Genomic DNA, 20,989 nt, shown 5'->3' on the forward strand with positions numbered 1-20,989 from the left:
TCTCATTTTCATGTTTTTCTGTTGTCAGACAGCGGAACAAGAATGAAACACTACCTGAAACGCAACCCATTAAGACTACATGTTAACCAGCAGTCACTTCCAACCCATTTCCAAGCTGCTGCTCTGCTAAAATCCTGGTTTTATAACTGCAAAGTCATCTGACAAAATCACCACACACGTAAGGTAAAGACAATAGGTGTGTTGTGATTTCGGCTATATTTACTCGTAAAATGATCACTCAGAGAGAAAGTTACAAGCTCATTCACGTCTGTGTCAGCTGATATGCGGTCAGTTGAATGAGACCCATAGCAAAGTGTGTCTGCGGAGGGAAATCCCAACCTCGCGCTTGTAGGACAATACTTGCGAATCTCTACTATGGAAAGTTGCTAAGGTTTGTCCAGAAAGTTGCTAGATTTGTTGCTCTTTGTTTTTGTAAAGCAAATTTGCTACAAGCGTGTTAAGTCAGTAAATCTAGTGATAAAGGCTCTAAGATGGCAACACTGCCTGTAAGCTCCCCTCCAATGACACAATAGAAACTGTTTGTGCCAATTCATTTTGGAAGCGCAACGACCAATGTTGTTACTCCAGCAATTATTCACGTGGCGTTTAACTGACCAATGGTGTAATTTCATCAATCGCTCAGTCAATAAGTAAGTCAGTCACGGAAATTTGCGTTTATAGGGCTGCCCCCACTATTGCGGTCCAGCCAAAAAAATAATGGTTTTAATAGAACAAGTGGCATATTAAACTATCCTAAAAATGAATACAACCAAGGCATTGCTTTGTTTAATTTATATACACATTTATAGATAACTGTGTTTAATGCTGATAGGTATTCATACAGTTTAGAGAGAGAGAGAGAGGGAAATATCTAATTGAAGTATGCCATCTGAAGAATTTTATTAGACAAGTTCATGTTTTATTGCCATGAAGCTAGCTTGTTAGGTGAGCCATATTATTGTGTTACTGTCTGTAACAACATTTAACAGAAACGACTTTAGTTTTTGAAGCATTATTCTGGGCCTTTAATCAGATCAAGAAAAAAAAACTATAATAATGTCGATTAATTATGGCTTTTAAAAAGTTACAGCATAATTACACCTTATTTTGACAATATATATTCTTAATGCATCAAGGGGTCCCCCAGTGATACCTTGATGGATAAGCACTATAGCTAATGGATGAATGGATGGAAACTGAAATATCACATTGACATAAGTATTCAGACCCATTGCTAGGACACTTGAAATTTAGCTCAGGTGCCTCCCATTTCTATTGATCATTTTTGAGATGTTTCTACTCCTTGATTGGAGTCCATATGTGGTAAACTCAATTGATTGGACATGATTTGGAAAGGTACACACCTGTCCAAATAAGGTCTCAAAGCTGAAAATGATTATCAAAGCAAAAACCTGACAGAGCTTGAGAGGATCTGCAGAGAAGAATGGCAGAAAATCCCCAAATCCAGGTGTGCAAAGGTTGTCATATCATACCCAAGACGACTTGAGGCTGTAATCGCTACAAAGGGTGCTTCAACCAAGTACTGAGTAAAGGGTCTGAATACTTATGTCAGTGTGATATTTCAGTTTTTCCTTTTTAATGAATTTGCAAAAAATTCTTAAATTCTGTTTTTGCTTTGTCATTAGGGGCTATAGAGTGTATATTGATGAGGGAAAAAAATAATTTAAATTATTTTAGCATAAAGCTGCAACATAACAAAATGTGAAAAGTAAGGGGTTTGAATACTTTCTCAATGCACTGTAATTAAAAATAAAGGTTAGCATGACCTTATTGTATGAAATCATTTACATAACAGTAATTTTCAAAAACATCTCTCTGATGATATCCAGGATTTTGTTTTTTTATCCAATCACCTACTGAGCCTCTAAGTCATACTTCTTATGCATATTGGTTTGTGTCCTGTTTTAAAAAGTCTACAGTGTGTTGGTGAGGGTGGATATAAAGACTCACTTCCTGCCTCCATGAAAGTCTCAGGTCGATAAGTGAAACCACTCTCCTGCTCCAGTGCGTTACCACAGCTAGCATGTTCTCCAGGCCGCTGCAGGTTAATGACAGTCTTCAAACCACACCTGAGCCAGAAACAAGTTCGAGTCAGCATACAGAGCAATTCACAACACTTACCACAAGTCAATACAACACATATATTCACAGCAATATGTACACACTGACATCTGACAGTACTGCAGGTGAACATACAGTCCTGGTTGAAATTATTGACACCCCTGAATTTTAAGTACAGAATTTAGAACATCTTCAGAAATAAAATAAAAATTAAAAAAAAAAATTAAAATATATTCAAAATATTTCAATAAAATGTGTAAGGTTACTAAACAAAAAAGAAAAAATAAAACTTGCATGATAGTGAAATAATACAAAAAAATGTCCCCGACACAATTATTGGCACCCTTCACCAATATTTGATTACATAACCTGTGGCAACAATGACAGCCTCTAAACATTTCTTGTAGCCATGTTAAAGCTTCTTGAACCTGTCTGCTGGTAGCTTCTGCCACTCTTCCACTGCTATGCGTTCAAGCTCTTTTAAGTTTGCAGGAGTCTTTTTTGCAAAGGCAGATTTCTCTGTTCTCTCTCCAAAGATTTTCAATGGGATTATGACAGTGTTATGACTGTGAAACTTCTTGATAACATTACGAACTATTGAAACAGGGATTTCAAGATCTTTGGAGATTGCCAAATAGCATTTCTGATGCTCTCAGACACTTTTCTCTACCCCCAGGTCTTAAATTCTTCAAAAGGGTTCACATAAGTGTATCAAGTGTACATTTTATGCCTGTATTTTTTATTTCACTGAATGAAAGCATTTTGTTGTTTTTGTTCTGTAACTTTGGACATTTATCAAATATTCTAATTATACAAAATTAGCTAACTTGCATTTATTTCTGAAGATATTCTAAATTCTGTACTAAAAAGTTCAGGGGTGTCAATAATTTCAATCAGGACTGTAAGACAGCTGGAGCAAACCATTTAACAACCAATCTTCATTTCAATCTTAATATAAATGTTAATAAAGACTGGCAAAAAATAAATCCAAATAATATTTTAAATTCTAACAATGTGTGAAAGAAGGGGACTACTTTACCCTTGAAACTGTTCAATTATATTATATTTCTCTATGATTTCAGTGGAAGGCCTTGCCATAGCTAGCAAGCTGTCAGTAATCCTGTAAATGGAGAATATGACAAGTTAGGAGCGGTTGTCATATAAGTGAAACAAAAACACAACTTTCAAGACCTCAAGATACCAACAGAGATAGCCAAAGATCCTGCAAACATACTGGTGCACTGAAACTAAAAATCTGACTTGTTCAACTATTCCATTTTGATATTATCACAGTGCAAAGCAAAAACCAAGAAAAATGTATTGACTTTTCATGTAGCTATTGATGTTCAGTCAACCATACTAACTGAGTACAGCACAGAGGAAAAGGCACATGAACAATGAGGGCTGTGTGAAAGGTATTGGTAAGACTAGCCAACGTACCAGGACGAGTAGAGTCCTTTAATAGCTTGCTCCTCAGTACTCCAGCGAGAGGGATTTTCATATTTACAGGCTTTCCCTCCACAGGCCATGGAGCACTGCATGTGACCTGGGATGACGTGCCTCAGGGTCTCCCCCATCTTGGTGTACTTTGCTGTGGGAACCCTCGCATTGGCTGGGGGAAAAAAAACAAAAACAAAAACAAAACAAAACATAAGAACGATTCGACAATACTCATCAGTGCTAAGTTTGAGCTTTCCTTGCAGCTAAAATCATTATCAAACCCTTAAATGTTAAAATACTAGTTATTTCTTCAGTGTGGTTACATCTCCTGGCCTTGCGTTCAGATGGAGGTTCAGGCTGGGTCACGCTGACGGCCACCATGACTCTGTGGGAGGAAGAGGAGAGGATCTCCAGGGCAGAACTGCGTCTGCACTGCAGGACCTTCAGCAGGATGTCCGAGGCCGAATGCCTACGGTCATGCCTCTTCACACTTGCCATCATCTCCCAGGCTAAGGAGTGCCGTCCTCTGTGCTGCTGCATTTTACAGTGAAGGCTGTGCTGCAACCTGCACTACAAGGCTCCTGACTCAACAGCTCTGCGCCCATGGTGAATCATCGCACAACAATCACCCATTGAAAAAAAGAGAGGCAAATACAGCCCATCAGTTCATCAGCAGCATTTGAAGTGTCACCATGACAACCATCTCCAAAGTCGTCAGTGGGAGGCAGATGGGGGCGAATGCTGCACACATAGATCTGTGGCAGACGGCTTGTAACTGAAAGAGGAAAATGCCATACTTGGTTGCTTAAAAAGGCCACACATCTGGTGGTGTACATCCCTGAACAGACCATCAACAAGTGGTAACAATGAAACACCTCTTTCTGCTTTTGATTAGATCGGCAACAGCCAAGTGGTTTACATAACATAAAATGCCCAGGGATGTGACATTTGGCTGAAAACACTATGAAACATCTTTTTGAAAGGACTAGTATTTTTCCAGGGCTAAGTTTGTCGATTAGTTTCATAACAAGTAAACCTTTCCATTGTCTTTTTCTCTTAATATATTAATTGTATATATTGTTCCAGAAGATGTCAAAATTAAAGTAACAGCAAATGCCCACTGAAAATGATTAAAGCCTAAAGTGAAACTGATTATTTTGTAAATTTGATTATTTTGTCTGATGAGGTTCCGTTAATGGTTAATTGAAACCAAGAAACACTAGAAAATCCACATTTAAACCTGGAACCAGCTGGATTTACTAAATTGTTTTATGGACTTGGAGCTCATATATTTTCAAATATCACTACTACTAACGACTTGTATCTAAGACAAGACAATACAGACAAGATGAAGCCCATTCGACAATTCAGCGGTCAGTCCAATTGAAGACAAAAGGTGAAATTAAACTGCTGGCTCACTGAGGCTCTCGGTGTGGGGGAGCAGCAGATAGACTAACAAACAGCAAATATGAGATAGAGATGCAACTACAGAAAGCATTAGAGGACTGGCTGCACAAGTTATTGTCACAAAATACAGTGAAAACCAGCCACATTCATTACTTCTCTTCTGTTTTACCTGTTAGCATGTTTTCAATGAACTGACTTATTTGCTAGTCTTACAGTTAGTACCAGATTTTCCTCTGAAATTATTAATGAAATATTTTAGAAAGCCAGTATTAGGATAACTCAAAGATTCAGACAAGACATTTGAACTGAGAGAATATTTCAGAACAAATTCTACTTACAATATGTAGCCCACAGTTAGAGGCAATTATGATCAGGCTTTTTAGCCAATTACGGCACTTAAAAATATAATATATGTAAATAGATTTATTGTGTGTTTGTGGCTATTCTCTAATAAGCACAAGTTTTAAAGATGGTCAACTCAAGAAACTGACTCCAGACGATCTTTTCCATGGCAGATAAACTGAAGGAAACTTTCCATTAACAATTTTAGCCCAGACTAACTAATGATACTTCTCCGATAATAGACATGCTGACGCATTCATCAGGTCTGAAGTATACTATATCCATCTTGCAGACCTTACACTTCAATTTATAGTAAACCTAAATATAAAATAAAATATAAAATCCAGCCACATATTAACATTCATTTTCATGACAAAGAATATTTTTTGTATACAAACAGATGAGATAAAAGGTACCATGTGTTTCACCTGAAAGTTTTGTTTCATTTCTAAAGCTGCCCTGCACAGTGCCAGCGCATAAACCAGATTATAGAAAAATTGTGTCTGACTTCATGTTAATTTTTAACTTCAACATTATATAAAAAGGCAATTTAACTTCACTGACTCAAATCATTTGAAGTCTTCAGTCATTACGAAAACACCACCTCTTGTTGTTTGAGTGTTGTAGAGCTCTCCTACCTGTCTCCATGTCTGTGCTGATCTCTCCACTGCAGGCTCCAGTCATGGAGTAAGGCAGGTCACTCAGTATGCTGACACCAGCTGCCATGGCGGGGGGGGCTGAAAGGTGTGAATAACCATTGTGTCAAAGGAAAATGAAAAAAAAAAAAAGAAAGAAAAAAAATCTGCTTACAAGTATAAGCTTTGGTTGTGCTGATAATGCAAACAGTCACAAGGTGCGCACACAAATGAGGAGATATGAGGAGCGTGAGCAGCGCTGCCTGGCAGGATAACCCGGGGGAGAGAGGGAAATGTGCAAATGGAGCCACAAGTCAGCAGCTCATGTGTCAGTCTGACCACTCTACCTTTGGGAGCAGGTGGGTGTGGCCTGGGGACAACAGTGGGAGCGAGGAGTGCGTACGAGATCCAAGGTGCTGAGTTACAAACCATACTGACTTCACCAGCACCCACACAGGCCAAATTGAGTCTCAAGATGAGCCACCACCAATATGACCTCATCGAACCCCATTTCAATAAGTTCTGAGTTGCAACCAGTAAGAGTATTTTAAACTCCATTAGATATTTGGCCTATTCCTCCTATTTTACAAGGCTGATGCCACGCTTCAATTATTCAAGCAAACACATCCACCTGCTAATTTGCAGCTCCAGAGCAATACTTCTTAACTTGCACATCTGATTTATGTAGCCTGATATCAGACTTGTGTCGCATAGATTTCCCAGTGTCAAATTAACTCCAGAGACCAATTGTTTCTCATGTTACACCCAGAGCTCTTATGGCCCTCACCACTTGTGGTAAATAGTGCTGCAAGAGTGAAACTTTGCACCTTTACTTTTCAGTGTGTCCCATTAACAATTGAGCATGGTCAGTGTACTTCACATGCTAACTTTTCGATGGGCAAAAGATTCCTTGGCCTTTGCTCTTTGCCTTCCTCTTTGATAAAGTAATTTAGGGATGGCTTAATCAAAGAGCAAGGAGTCTATATGAGGTAAAATCTGACTTCTGAATCTGAATTAAGATCCGTAATCAGCTTTTGGAGACTGAAAGCAGAAACAGTACAATTTTCTGCAACCTGAAAATGCCAAATTAAAGAAATGTTTATTTACTTTTTGCACACACTATTTGTTAACAATAAATAATTCAATCAATGTAACAAAATATTATGTGTAGAAACTCTGATACAAATTTCATTTCAAACTGTTCTTTAACACAGCAGTCATTTTGACTGTTGACTGGTGTTGCTAGTAAGCCATGGTGAAACGGAAATTTTTGGCATATCTAGATTGTATTCAGATTGATTTTGAAAGTCTGCACGGCAAAAAAAAAACACATGAAATGAAACTTTTGCAAATCAGATCCAAACCACATTTGAAGGTGTTCTGAAATGCAATTCCAATTGGATTTCTATATATACACACATCTAAGTTCGGACTCTCTGACTGCTCAAATCAGATTTCAATGTGTCATTCGCGCCACTCGCAATGCAACACATGATGACTACGTCAAATTCTGAGCGACAGAGTGAGTAGAATCCATGCTGCTACTCTGCTGCTAGCAGAGTGCTTTCAGAGAGTATAACAGTCTGTGGACAGATACTGAAATAAGTTCTTTTGAGGGCGAGATGATGGACCTTCGTTTTTCATGCTTCCGCTTTGGAAAGCAGCACCACCAGCGTAGCTATGCCCAAGTTGTCACCACAGCAATCCATGCAGATACGGTTGGTGATGTGGACGCACAAATCCAACCTGATCACTTGCAAATAAGGGTGCAGACCGTCTGTCCTAGAGGTCTGATTTAAGAACCAAACTGGATTTGCCTGCAGTCTGAACAAAGCTACAATCACAATCCTGAGAAAGGTCTAATCAACCACAAGTGAGAACACCTGTGTGGGTGTTCAGTGTGTGGGGCTTTCAAGCTGAAATATATTCTTTGAACCCGTATGTGGACTTTTACTGATCAAGGGATCTATAAATAAGTATTTTTGTATATTAAGGAGTAATACTTGATGCAAGGGTGGGGCACGATTTGAAAATAAGACTTTGTATACTTAGGCTGGGATAGTGCTTTATCCACTAATCATTATTTTCTTGTAAAAAGGTGACATTGTATCTATTACAACTTCTGAGACAGGCAACATTTAGGTCAAAATGCCTCTTCTGTTAAGAGTAAGGCTCTTGTAGTCTGAGAATAACAGATAGTGTAAAGTTAAAGCCTGTCTTTTTCCATCCACAACTGTTTTTGGAATTCTTTTACACTGTAATGTACACTTCTCATTACAAACTGCTAAAGCTAGTATGACACTTGGTTGAAGTGTTTCTAAAATTACAGCTGGAAAGAAGCCTATCCAATCAGTTCAGCTGGAGCATTGTTTAAAGGAAGCTCTTGATAACAAACTGGTGAATGAGAAGGTGTTCATGACAAATGTGATGCTGGTACATCAAATATTAACAGTTATATGAAACAGAGATAATATAATGACCACAATTAAATCTGTTCACTTAGCCACTGATGAAGAACAAATTCACCACAACGCTTCTTACATTTGTGGTGGACCGATAAGCTCATGTCCACTGGGAAGCCAGTGTGTTGTTGGATGTGAGAAAGATGGTGTGAAGGCCGAGAATGATCTTTCTGAGATGCTGCCTATGAGTGTGGGATGTGAGAGTCATTTCCACTGAGTGTGCTACTAAAGCAATACGGCTGACAAGATGGTGCTCCTAACACCGTGTTTAATCTATTTTAATGTGTCTAAAGGGGTACTAATCACACAACAGGCAAACCGGCGGGATAGACAGCCTTCAGAATACCACAGCACGGCTATCTGTCACAGTGGAATGAGCAGAATCTCGTGCTAAACAGTACCACTGGAATTTATTGTGTGGCAAATCAGCTCTCACTTGGCATCCAGGTGTTTATCAGCCACTAATTAGAAATCTATCGATATGTTTAACTAATTATTTTACATGCCCAGTGTCATTTCCCATCACCCATATGTCAAACAAGTAGATACCAGAGTGAGGGGAATTTTGAGGCTATGAAGCCTCAAAATTGAAAATAATAGACAGCAGAATTACAGCCATGCCTTAAAAAATGTCCAAAAAGTGTTCCTTTAAACACACATGTGTAGGTCTGTTCAGTGGTCAAGATGAGCAAAGTAGGGTCAGGAACTTAAAAAAACTACTGAGTAAATGCAGTAGGGGTGTAATTAATGATTATTTTCATTACAGATTAATTTTATTTATTTTTATCCATTAATCCTTTAATCCATTAAATTATTCATGTTGAAAAAAATGTTCATTAGAACTTGCCCTTAAATGCTCAAAACCCTTTAAAATGTCTTGTTTTATCTGAGCAATAGTCCAATACATAAAAATATTTCATTTACAAAGATTTATGACACAAAAAAAAAAGCAAAACCTCACATCGGATAAAAACTGCAACCAGAGGATGACTGGCATTTTGTCCCTATTTTTGCTTGAAAAATTACTGCAACAATTATTTGATTATCAAAACCCGTGCCGATTACTTTTTTGTGTAGATTGACTAATCAGTTAATTGACTGGTCAATTCAGCTCTAATATTTAACAAGTAGTATAAGTACATCATGAAAAATACATCGCTTAATCTTCTGTTTACAGAAGACTTCGATCCAACGAATCTTGCTCTGTGTCTCCTTCACTTCTTCTCCTTATAATGGATGAATTTAAGCAAGCGTTTCCTGTTTTGGTTTGATAAGTTATTATTCTGGTGTGTTTCCTCATTATTTTTGGTACATTATCACAGTACTACACTACAAAGTGTAGCATCACTCTCATATACAATTTAAGATTTCTGATTGCCCTGATTAATACTCATTAATAAGTGTGGGGAAATTTTGTTGAATGGAAATGTAACGTTACCCCCCCTTTACAGTTAAGTAACAGGTGTTCTCAATGGGTAATCCACTGAACAAAGCAAATGAAGCACAAAATATTCAACATCCAAGTAAACTACAAGATTCGTTAACAGGAGACATTCTATATTGTGCCTAAAATCACTCCCTTACTCACTCACTCTGTAATCCCTGTAAACAAGATGCTCGGTAGATTGCTCTACAGTGAGCAGTAAATTGAGACTTTGGACACTTATCATAATAATAATAATCATCATTCTGCATCAATTTATTTATTTATTTTATCTTTTTAATAGTAGTTACATCTTTGCTTTGATTATTAGGTATACTGTACATTATAGGAGCAAAAGTATTCATAAATCTCGGATACAGAGTTGCATACTCTCATTCAAGTCACAGACGATTGTGAGGTAGAGCACACTGGTGCATGCACAACAGAAGAATGGCCGAAGGGGTTCATTCTTTTAACTCCAAGTATGGGTGTCCCACTTTGCTGAGAGTGAAGAATGATATTAAAGTCACAAGACAGGGCATGAATTCCCCTTCTTTATAGTGACACTCCAGAGATTACTTCCTCTAACTGCCGGTGAAAATGTGTTGACAGCGGACTCAAGTGTCAAGGGGGGAGACCCCCCATGCCTGTGGCAGGGAAGCGAGGTTGTTGATGGGCGTGCTGCGACAGGTTGCTTAGCGCTGACTATCTCCGTGTGCCGGCGAATACGAACCAAAGTTTGGCCACTCCACTCGGCTACCAAGCAGCTCTCCGACTTACTAGCTGCACTACTGTCAGCCCTTTTATTAAAGACACTTAATGCTGATTTAGGTCATATGTTATGCCCTTACAGCTCACTGAAACCGTGTTAGCTGTAGTTGTACTGTCACATCTGAAAGTCACAAGCCTTCTTCTGACAGAGAAAAGACTAACATCACGTTAACTGCTCTATGTAACGTGTGGTGTTCGTGCTGCAAGTTGAAGACCTAACGCTAGCTAATTAGCTACTGTTCTGTGTTAGCTGAAGCTAGCACGGTGGCTACAGAGGGGCTAACTTACCGTTTTCCTGTCGTCTGACTCCGGAGCTGTCTTTAGATTTTCTGACATAGTAGATTCATTTCTCTAAAGCCATGATTGTTTTATCGCTGACAAATACCAAGTCGGGGCTTCCCACTAGCCTCATAATTTGGTTAGCTAAGCAAAGCTAGCCTGCTAGCTAATTTAGCAACCTGACATGTCATGTGGAACGGTTCAGTTACGTCATGTGACCATAGACATGGCTCAGCATACTTTTATTATGATATGCTAATAGTTTGGATACATTTATTTTAACCTAATTTTGATATTTGATTTTCATAATACATATGTTTATCAAAAATATTGAAGGCTTTGTATGAATAAAATTGTATTTATATTTTTCTTCCACAGAAAACTGAAAACAAGATTTGCAGGTCACAGCTATTTTCTGTTTCATAGCCCTGTAAAAACTCTATATCTGTATTTTTGTTGATTTTTACGCTGATCCTTAATTTTTCATTCTTTTGTTATTTTTTCTTAAACTATTTTAAAATCCTAGTAGTCCATAAATAAAACATATTTTAGTAATTAAAAACTCTTTTATGGTCTGAGTCTATGACATTTGTGTATATAATGACCTTATTTTTGGGTGCTTAATGGCATTTTATTTTACACCACTGGTTCTTCTAACCCTCATGTAGAATTGACATCTTAACACATTTGGAAATATATTGACATATGAAGATGTAATTTACTCATGATGAACAAAAAAAAAAAAAAAACTCTCTGGTCAGTCTCCTTTGTCTTAAATGAATGTATTTATTCTTAGCCAAGGAAAAAGACGCCACACGCAAGAAACATCATAGAATCTGCTTAACCAGTCGTTCTTCCCACAGCCTACTATGCCAAGCTGCAGGAACTGCAACGTTATAATCAGTCTCTTTTCTGAATAAAAAATTCCAGTGAGAACAGTTTACAATAAGCATCTCAAGAAACCCAGACACTACAGTCTTCACACCTGGACAGTCTGGCGACAAAGGTTACAGCAACCCTTCTGAGATATTACATAAGCCATTGTAACAGTGATTCAGTAATTTCACATACAGATTTCAATAGATTCTACCAAAACTGGGCACTGTTTTGTGTAATGTGTATGATTGAATTATCCAATGAGGTAAATGTCTTTCAAAGAAACGACTTTCTTCCTTAACATTAAAACAACCAGTGCTCAGTCTACTGACATACTGTTTCTGCTGCACCTGCCTGTCGTAATAAAGATCCCCGAGAAAAAGAGAAGACTGATGCAAGTAAATCTTTTATGAAGTCCTCTGGTGCAGCCTAGTGGCCCTTTATTAAAATGATGCTGTTGCTGTGGCACTCAAAATTGTGCTCAGGTGTTTGCTTTAATTATCCTTGAGATGTGTCTTGAACTTGACTGGAGTCCACGAGCGGCAAAGAAGGGCACACGTGTGCGCATATAAGGTCCCAAAATCTTCACTGCATGTCAGGACAAAAACCAAGCCATAAAATCCAAGGAATTTGTTGTAGACGGCTGCGATAAGATCGTTCAGGTCGGTGATCTATCCATATCACATGACTGTGAAAAGGAGATAACTTCTGTATTTGATCTTTCCTGTATCCCAGTAAAACCAGCTGTTAGAATCTTCTCTGGTACAATACATTGGTTGGAATTTATCCTGAATTTACATCTCAACAGTTATACGCAAATCTGTATCAACTCCCAATGTGGATCTGGTGGCAAAAAGAGATATCCTTAATCCGATAAAAAATTCCTCTTAGATTTCACAAGTAAAATTAAGAATGCCGAGCTGACATCTGGCTGCTTTTGAGCTTGTTGTATGGGCAACCAGAGTTAGCATGATAATCCATATAAACCATATTCATACAACTGTAATCAGTACATTAATCTGATTTTTTTTTTTTACTCTAATGAGTGAGTAATAAAGATATGTTTGAAATTTGATGTAAAATGTTTACATCAAATTTGTTTACATCAAGTTTATTGGCATCTTTCATGTCTTTAAATTAGATATATTCCACTACTTTCAAAAGTATTTTAATGTATCTATAATCTTATTAGTCTTTGTTTAAATTATACTGGGTTGCATGTTAGTTATTTTTCTGATAAAGACAGTGAGATGTGATTAAAAGTTACAACTAAAAGTTAGTAAGTTAAAAAACATGAATGACCACCCCCCATGCTCTAGTTACAATTTAGTACATTGCCATTGTCACACACTACTGTAAGCAAGGAGAAACAAAAAAGAAAAAAAGAACAGATCCTCCCTAATACTTGGGCATTGGGGACAAAAGGCGAACTATCAGCATACATTCCTTGGCCAGGTGCAGAAAATGCTGCTTTCGCACAATGAAGATATTAGGAAAGATGGCAAACTATTGCGGCTGATGACCGGACAGGAGGACAAGATCCAGTAGGTCTGTGTCAGCATATTGTTTATTGGTATTTTTTTAAAACAGGCCTGGGCATGCCTGGGCTCCGTGGATAAATTACAAAATCCGCCTACTGGACAGGCCCAGGGAATTAGTGGGGCTTAAGCTAGAACCGCTCTATGACTATACAAAGTCAAAGAGCTCAGTCCATCGTGTAAATAACAGTGCCCCAAAACCAGGTTCTAAAAAGCTGAGAGAATAACTTATACACTGATGCTGAGGATGCCAAAGAGAGAGGCGACTTGATACCTTCAAAGGGAGCCTTTGTCACCTCAGGTTTTCTGTGGGACATACAGTATAGGCCCATTGCTCTGGCCTGACACCATTATACTGTATAAGGGCCTTCTGCTGAAAGAAATGAAGACAGGCTGCCACTGTACAGTGACTTGTCCAAACAACCAACTCTCACATGGCAGGGTAGGGGAATAACGGAAGCTGCAGAGCGATGCCCGTTGTTGAGGACTGAAATATTATGCAGGGTAAACAACGTGCATCATGTGATGGTGTGATTTATACAGTATTCACAGAGTAGCATATTTAGTGACCAAACCAGGAAGCATATGCAAGACGAGGCTTAAATTGGCACTAGGTTATTAACCACACTGAGTCCAGCTGGTAGTAAAAATCCTTAACAGAGTCAGACACTATTCACCGCGCTCATGTGTACAAGAAATTCTTTTTGTTGCAGCAGAATGATATCGTGACCACAATAACATGAAAGCAAAAAGATTAAAAAAAAGTTACAGTAGGTATCATATAAAATACTCTGCTTCGAATAATAGTTTGTGTCTGATATGTTTTTTCCTCAAAAACATTAAATCACCTTGTTAAAATTCTGAAAATTACACACACTCCTTCCAGCTCATGGTAAAATCCAGAATCTATGCAAATGTTGTTCATTTTTCAACAGTTCAACTGCCAGACGCAAAGATGTCCTGCACTTTGCTGAAAAGTCCATTCCCGGTTTATGTGCACTGTTTTCAAGGTCACATGTCACACTCGTGTAAATACCAAAAATTGTCACAGAACCTCCTGTCAGGTACACTTGTTAAAGTAAGATTTAAGGTGAAAACAGAGAGACCTTCCCTCCTTCAACAGATGAATGTGAAAACACTGAACTCTGCACAGACGTAATTCAGCAGAGTGAAGCCCAAACATCCATGTGAAGTAACAATAAGCAAAACGCAGTTTGGAGTGGAAGGGGGAGGACTTCAAGGTCAAAATTTATACTATGACACCAAAAAATTATAAATACACAGATATACAAATACGCAGTTTATTAGGTACACCGAGCTAACACTAACGCAGTTTAATATAACAGTCCTGCAGTGAGTCCTTTCTTTGTGACGGTTCTAATTTCCAGTTTTTGTTGAAACCGTTTTAAAGAATCGTTGATTCAACTCAACGGTCATTTTGGAAGCCGCAGTTCGAGGTGCTTTTGAACCCTGTGGCGTTACACAGAGAGGCGTTCATATCAACAAGGGCAGGCTGGAAGCCCCTCTCTGTATAATGCGATACAGTGCGTAAGCACATGACCGTAAAATCTTTTCCTTCTGCAGTCGGTGGGTCTGACCAAATTGACATGGTTTGGAAACGCGCACACTATAGCGTGCAGAGGTATTTTATAGATACACTGTTGGATACAGCGGCAGATGATTCTCCTTGCAGTCTCAGAGACGACCACCAGAGGAAGGTATGTTCCAACAATGTCAGGTGATCCAGCCGGAGTTTACAAACAGACTTCAGGCCACATGTACTTTTATCACCTTAAGCAAATTCATTATTGCTGCTCGTGGATCATTCCTGGACCCGCCTCAGATATATGACCGAGGGCAACTCATCTGAGCACCATTACCCTTTGACTTCAAATTTGTTTTTTCATGGTTTGTTTCGGTTTGCTTCTCTCTGAAACCCGCCGTTTGTTCCACACACTGTTACACAATACACATCCTCACGAAGGACTCATAATACCATGAGTATTAAACACTTACCGTATAAAACATGCCCATTCAAAACTGCCCTCACCATCAGCTGACTATTAGTCATGAGCTGACACAACGATTTGAGATTCTGAACAATAGGACATAAAGTCCTAATTCTCCTTGAAAGATTGTGCCTTTTATTAAGTAGTGGTAGTTTAAAACGTAAAATCTACTCATTTTAGCCTGTGCTTTTTTACTCACTTAAAATGGCGATATCCTTCTTAGTTGCATATATCTTGACAATCCTGCTCGACAACATGCACTGTTATGTTGCTTTTATCGTAGTTTTGGACATACACGTGTGATTCTTAGGTTATTTAGTTCACACCTGTTCGCCACTGTGTTAAAATAAAGACTGAGTAAGGTATATTGAGCCTGACAGGTTTGTCAGGGTGTCTTGCTCTAAATTCTGCTATTATGCTGTTATAATATCCGTCGCATTAGCTCCTGCCCCCTATATAGTTTGTTGCATGCTGTATCATATTTTAAAGAGAACAAAAACAAAATACGATGTAAAAAAAAAAATTTTAATCTAAATATAACGCAAACTCTAAAACATTCAAAGGTTCTCTGAGGTTTTCAGCCCCAGGGTTTACTTTAGAAGGCCAGAGCTTTTCTCAAAGTAGCTCTGAGACATGCTAAAAATATGCTGTGGGAGATATTTCACAAATTCTAGGCCAAATAACCGCGAAGGAAAAATCCCAGAGGTGTTCCGAAGTGTTTTTTTTTTTTTTTTTTATGTTTTCCTCTGAGATACCTCAGTGGTTTCACAACCCTGGAGTGGAACACTAATGGGCTACCCATCAGCTGAAGTTTGATCAGTCTGTACGGACTCTGCATCGTATCCACAACCTTTTGGCAACACATGTCGTGTTGAGTAGCGGACAAAAAAAAAAAAAAAAAAAAAAAGGATACTGATTTTTTTGATCACTGGCAAAAAAGATATATTTTTATTGTAAACACTGCAAACTCCCGTATGAAACTACAGAACTGTGTGCAAATGCAACCTATATGTAACAGCCTACTGCAAATATGAAGCATGCACTGCCCTGATATCTGCATTATTTATCAAAGCTTTCATGCTTGTTTTAATTTTAACTTTACCTTACCTATATAAATTTCAAAATCACCTGCAGGGCAATTGAAAATGTCCGTCCTGTCAGGTCCTTGTTTCCTTCCCCCTTTGCATATAAATCCACGCGGGACGAGAGCGGCTCTGCGTGTAACTTTAGCTCAATGAAAGCAACCAGCGGACGAACCCCGAGAAGGAGGTGGAGCCACGACGAGGCTCATAAAACCCAAAGCGTATTCCTCGACCCACTGCCAAGGTGACGCGCTCCTGCAGCTGACAAATAGCTCCGACCTCCGCGGCGCGCACACGGCAAAGTGGGCATGAACCAGGCCGGGCTCGGGCGTTTTTGGTCAGAGGTTTGCTCCCGGCCCCAGATCTCCTCTCCGAAAAGAGCCAAGCCTGGCCCGAAGTGACACGTAAGATACCGCAGAGGACACGCAGAGTTGCGGAGAGGTCTGGGCTGCCCGTGTCCGTCGTTTTGCTTGCTCCAGAACCTGAGGATAACTTTGACCCACGGCGCTGATCTCCGGACTGTACAGGCACCACAGAGGGAATATGACAGCCAGCCTGGGCCTCTGAGGGGAGCGATCATCGGTGTGAGCACTTGGTGTCTGTTAAAGTGACCGCACAGCCAGACTATGCAGCATCCTCTGGACATGGGGGCGCATTACTATCCTCCGGAAGTTCACCCCGACCACAGAACTCATCGCTACAGGAGTTTCATGATCGAGGAGATCCTTACTGATCACCCGGAGCACAAAGCGTCGGCTCCGGCCGGGGAGCTCCTCAAATTCGGGGTGCAAGCTCTGCTGTCCGCCCGGCCTTTCCATAACCAACTGGGTAAGAGAGGCGGCTGTGAGAAAATGAATGAGTAACAGACTCAGTGTGGCTGGTTTCATGCTGTAAAAATGTAAGAACGGCAGATTATATATAGTAGTATATCGGATTAATATTATTTACACTATTGATTTATATTAGGATTGATAATAAATTGCAGTAGAGCGAGCCAGTGGGTGTATTGTGCCTGATAAAACATGTCTTTCGAGGGAAAATAATTTAACATTCGTCACATGCAGGCTTGTTTTTGGAGACTGGAGCAACTGCCAATGATTTGTAACAATTAAGCAACCAGTCAGATATAAGTGACATTATCGATTCAGTCTCGGCTAGTGGAAATAACTCGGATAAATCCAACTGTACTGTCAAGTAGTGGAAGTGTCTCGTTTTTATTTGCATTTGGAAAAATACCCAACGGCTAAAAAAAAAAAAAAAATCAGAAATAATTTGGTTTTAATATTTCTACATTTTTAAAGGGCCTGCCTAAAATGTGGATTCTCTGTCGGGCTTCAGGATGACCCGTGCTCCCTGAGCGCTCGTCTCACATGAGAAAAAAAAATCCTACACGAATCGGAGATGTTATAACATTTACTCATATTCATAAAAAAAAAAAAAAAAAAAAAAAAGTTTATGCGGCCAAAGTTTGTTTATACCGTTAAAATGCAACCTATCGCGCGGTCGTTTTTCTGCCACCCGAGTGAGCCGAGCCGCGGGACGGGAACTACCGCCGACTCGGACCGTGAAATTAATTGCGTCTGATTATCGACTGTAACTCCAGGGGTTTACACCTAGATGACTTTTTGACATCGATCCCATTGTCTGTGAAAAAAAAAAAGCCTGACACTGAACGCCAGGCTTTGATTTGTTTAAGCACGACTCAAATCATGGGACATTAGTCCAAAACCCTGGATTATATTGGGATTAAAGAGGCATTCTTGAAGCTGAATACGATTTGATTTTTAATCGAACGTGATAATAAATGTAGAAACAAACAGCGTAACTAAGAATAATAATCCCACGATAATAAAGGTATCTTATTCTAACGTTTCAGGTCCATCACATTGATGAGGCCCCATTGCTGTTTTTGTTTGATGTCAGTGTGGAGGCTACTGCCAGGTCCTTTTTTATTATAGATGCATTGTGATTTGTCTCCCTCTTATTCTCCCAACTGTGGTTCAGGGACTATGGATCCCTGCGTAGCGACGGGCGCCCTGAGCTCCGACCTGATAAGTCCGTACGGCCTGATATCATTTCTCTAGGCCACCGTAGGGACAGTCCCATCTCGGGTCAAACCAGCAGTGTTAGTCAAATTAAATGCGCTAATTTACTGATTTGCTGAATTCACCTCCTTTCAATACTATCCTAACTAGCCTAAACTAGATTTAAAAAAAGGACCATAAGCCAGTTTCTAAAACAAACCCCCCTCCGTGTGTGTCTCTGTTGCTCCCCGCTGTCTCTAGTGCTAAAAGCCGACCAGGCGAGCCTCCTCAAGTTCCCCATGTCCCCCCTGTCCTGCTCGCTGGGCTCCCCGCTCGGCCCCCCGCTGCTGTCCGCGGCGCCGGGCCTGCAGGTCGGCGCGGCGTCTCACCACCTGCCGCTGGACCTGCACCTCCGCGGGAAGCTGGAGCACGGGGCCGACGGCGGCAGCAAAACGAAGAAGGGCCGCCGGAGCCGCACCGTGTTCACCGAGCTGCAGCTCATGGGCCTGGAGAAGCGCTTCGAGAAGCAGAAGTATCTCTCTACGCCTGATAGGTGCGTCCATAGTCCCTTTAGAGACCGATGAGCAGGGCTGCAAACAGGAGTTTAGAAAACGCCGAGGTCACCGCCGTGCTCAGAATATTTGGCATGTGGCAGAAAAAGCCCCAAAAGACGGTCGCTATTTTTAGAATCATTTGGATTCTCTCAAATAGATAAATAATTACATTTTCTGTAAACGGGCTAAAAATAATGGCCAGGAAATGCATCATTATAATCATTAATTTATACATGTATAAACATATCGGGTCTAGAAAGATTGGGAACGGCTATGAAAAAGACAAGCTTTTTTTTTTTTTAACAGTAGAATGCAAACTTCCCCCATGTTGCTAAAACCCACAATTTTGAACACAGGCACACACGCACACGCGCACACACACACACGCACACACACACACAAGGAGGACACGACATCCTTGTTTTCAATGGGGGCCCTGATGGCAGGTGATACTGTATTTTCATCTGGAAAACACAGTATGGGCTTGTAATGCAAAGTGAAACTGTTAGAAGCCTCAGTTGGTAGCTGTAAATACCTAACAGCTACCACTGCCCCCTCCAAGTTAATGCTTTGATGACTTGAATGTGACAGTTTATTACACAAAATTATTAGAAACAACTTGCAAGATTTGTTTATTTGCCCATAGAGAAAAACAAAGGTTTTGTTGGCAAAACATTGAACTGAAAAGATCTCGAATTGGAGTCTAAACGGTTTGATTTTATTGATTTATTTGTTCCTCACAGAATAGATCTCGCGGAGTCTTTGGGTCTGAGTCAACTGCAAGTGAAAACGTGGTACCAGAACAGAAGGATGAAGTGGAAGAAAATTGTGAGTAATTCCTTCATATTCCATATTGTTGCGGTGGCGGTGGTAACCACCAGGACGATGGTGTCACGGCAGCGGTCAATAACAAGGGATGGGAATTGTTTCTCTGGTGCAGTATTTCAACAGATATTGGTGGGATAGGCGGTTCAGTGAAATGAATGAGCACCGACTCAAAATGAGATGTATACCTGACCCTGCATGCATAAGGGGCCAAATTAGAGCAACAGTCGTGTTACCTGTGCGACTCAGTTTGGCCTTGTTGTTTGCACAGAAGATACTTTAACAACTTTTTTGCTGGGTTGTATGAAATTGGCTGTACAGTGTGCAACGACGGATATAAACTTTTTGAGTATTTAGGGAAAAAAACTGAATAAATAAACAGTTTCTGAAACTTAATTTGTAATTTTTTTGGTGTGTTGCATTATGATGGCCACTGACTGGAGGGCATGTGATATGATTTATCACAGTTTGTAGTTGAAATTAAACCCGAGTTTGCTGCTCACGTTCAACCTTGTAGGTGTTGCAGGGCGGAGGCCTGGAGTCCCCGACTAAACCCAAAGGCCGTCCAAAGAAGAACTCCATCCCCAGCAGTGAGCAGCTCTCTGAACAGGAACGGTCTGTGGCTGACGCTGACCGTCAGTCTGAGGGCTCAAGCTCTCACTCAGAAAACACTCAGGAGGAGTGACTGGGGCCTCAGCCCGCAGATAATCTGACTCTGTACGTGCAGGACCTCGGCGACACTCACCCTGCATCTTTTGGATGGGAACAGACTCCATATTGGTATGGAGAAGATGTTTGCCGATACCCCCTCGTGCAAACCAAGGACTTGCAGGCCCCGCCAATACGGACACAAGGCAACATCTTCCAACAGCCATGTGTTTTTGTCATAGCCCTACCGCGCATTCCCTCATGATGAACTTGCTGGTGTTGAGGAGGGAACTCAAACCTTTGCAGTAGGTCTACCCTTTATATTCTAAGGATCCACTCTCACTCATCTGTTTTGCATTCCTTTTGTGTAACTGTGCTATGTTTAATTATTAAATATATTTTCACTAATTCTGCTCTCTGTTTATTATTAAGGACATAGGTTTATGATACTCTTTTAATCCAGTGTGTGTGTGTGTGTGTGTGTGTGTGTGGAGTGCAAGCGAATGTGATGATGCCGTCCGACAGGCTCATCAGTCACACACACCGACATGTTGAGATGACTCAGGGCCTAATATGGTTACATACCTTCACA

The 20,989-nt window shown here is 40.0% G+C and overlaps 2 protein-coding genes across 11 annotated transcripts in view; one reads left to right on the plus strand and one right to left on the minus strand.

The window, feature by feature from the left end:
* Positions 1-11,040, minus strand: part of ptpdc1a (protein tyrosine phosphatase domain containing 1a) — a 32,206-nt gene extending 21,166 nt beyond the window's left edge. For 2 of the 10 annotated variants that reach the window (XM_040159577.1, XM_040159576.1), the window contains exons 1-5: positions 6,254-6,372; positions 5,910-6,008; positions 3,523-3,694; positions 3,122-3,202; positions 1,972-2,090 (exon numbers count right to left, since the gene is read on the minus strand). In XM_040159577.1, coding sequence (XP_040015511.1) covers positions 1,972-2,090; positions 3,122-3,202; positions 3,523-3,694; positions 5,910-6,008; positions 6,254-6,338 — 556 coding nt within the window. In that variant the 5' untranslated portion in view covers positions 6,339-6,372. Of the gene's footprint in view, positions 1-1,971; positions 2,091-3,121; positions 3,203-3,522; positions 3,695-3,845; positions 4,290-5,909; positions 6,009-6,253; positions 6,373-6,537; positions 7,500-7,537; positions 7,779-10,850 lie in introns of those variants that run through there. The other 8 variants (XM_040159573.1, XM_040159572.1, XM_040159571.1 and 5 more) reach the window with 8 other exon arrangements.
* Positions 11,041-16,629: 5,589 nt separating this feature from the next.
* Positions 16,630-20,759, plus strand: barx1 (BARX homeobox 1). The gene is made up of 4 exons (XM_040115746.1): positions 16,630-17,174; positions 18,632-18,923; positions 19,668-19,752; positions 20,267-20,759. The coding sequence occupies exons 1-4, from the start codon at positions 16,973-16,975 to the stop codon at positions 20,432-20,434; spliced, it is 747 nt and encodes a 248-aa protein (XP_039971680.1). The 5' UTR covers positions 16,630-16,972; the 3' UTR covers positions 20,435-20,759.
* The last annotated feature ends 230 nt before the right edge of the window (positions 20,760-20,989 follow it).

The sequence above is a fragment of the Xiphias gladius genome, chromosome 21 (genome assembly GCF_016859285.1).
Source record: "Xiphias gladius isolate SHS-SW01 ecotype Sanya breed wild chromosome 21, ASM1685928v1, whole genome shotgun sequence".
Lineage (NCBI taxonomy): Eukaryota > Metazoa > Chordata > Actinopteri > Istiophoriformes > Xiphiidae > Xiphias > Xiphias gladius.

Bases quoted from the DNA above. Each gene is read 5' to 3' on its own strand.
- barx1 (XM_040115746.1), top strand. From the start codon at position 16,973: ATGCAGCATCCTCTGGACATGGGGGCGCATTACTATCCTCCGGAAGTT. The intron at 18,924-19,667 runs GTGCGTCCATAG...TGTTCCTCACAG, and splicing joins TATCTCTCTACGCCTGATAG to AATAGATCTCGCGGAGTCTT. The intron at 19,753-20,266 runs GTGAGTAATTCC...TCAACCTTGTAG, and splicing joins GGATGAAGTGGAAGAAAATT to GTGTTGCAGGGCGGAGGCCT.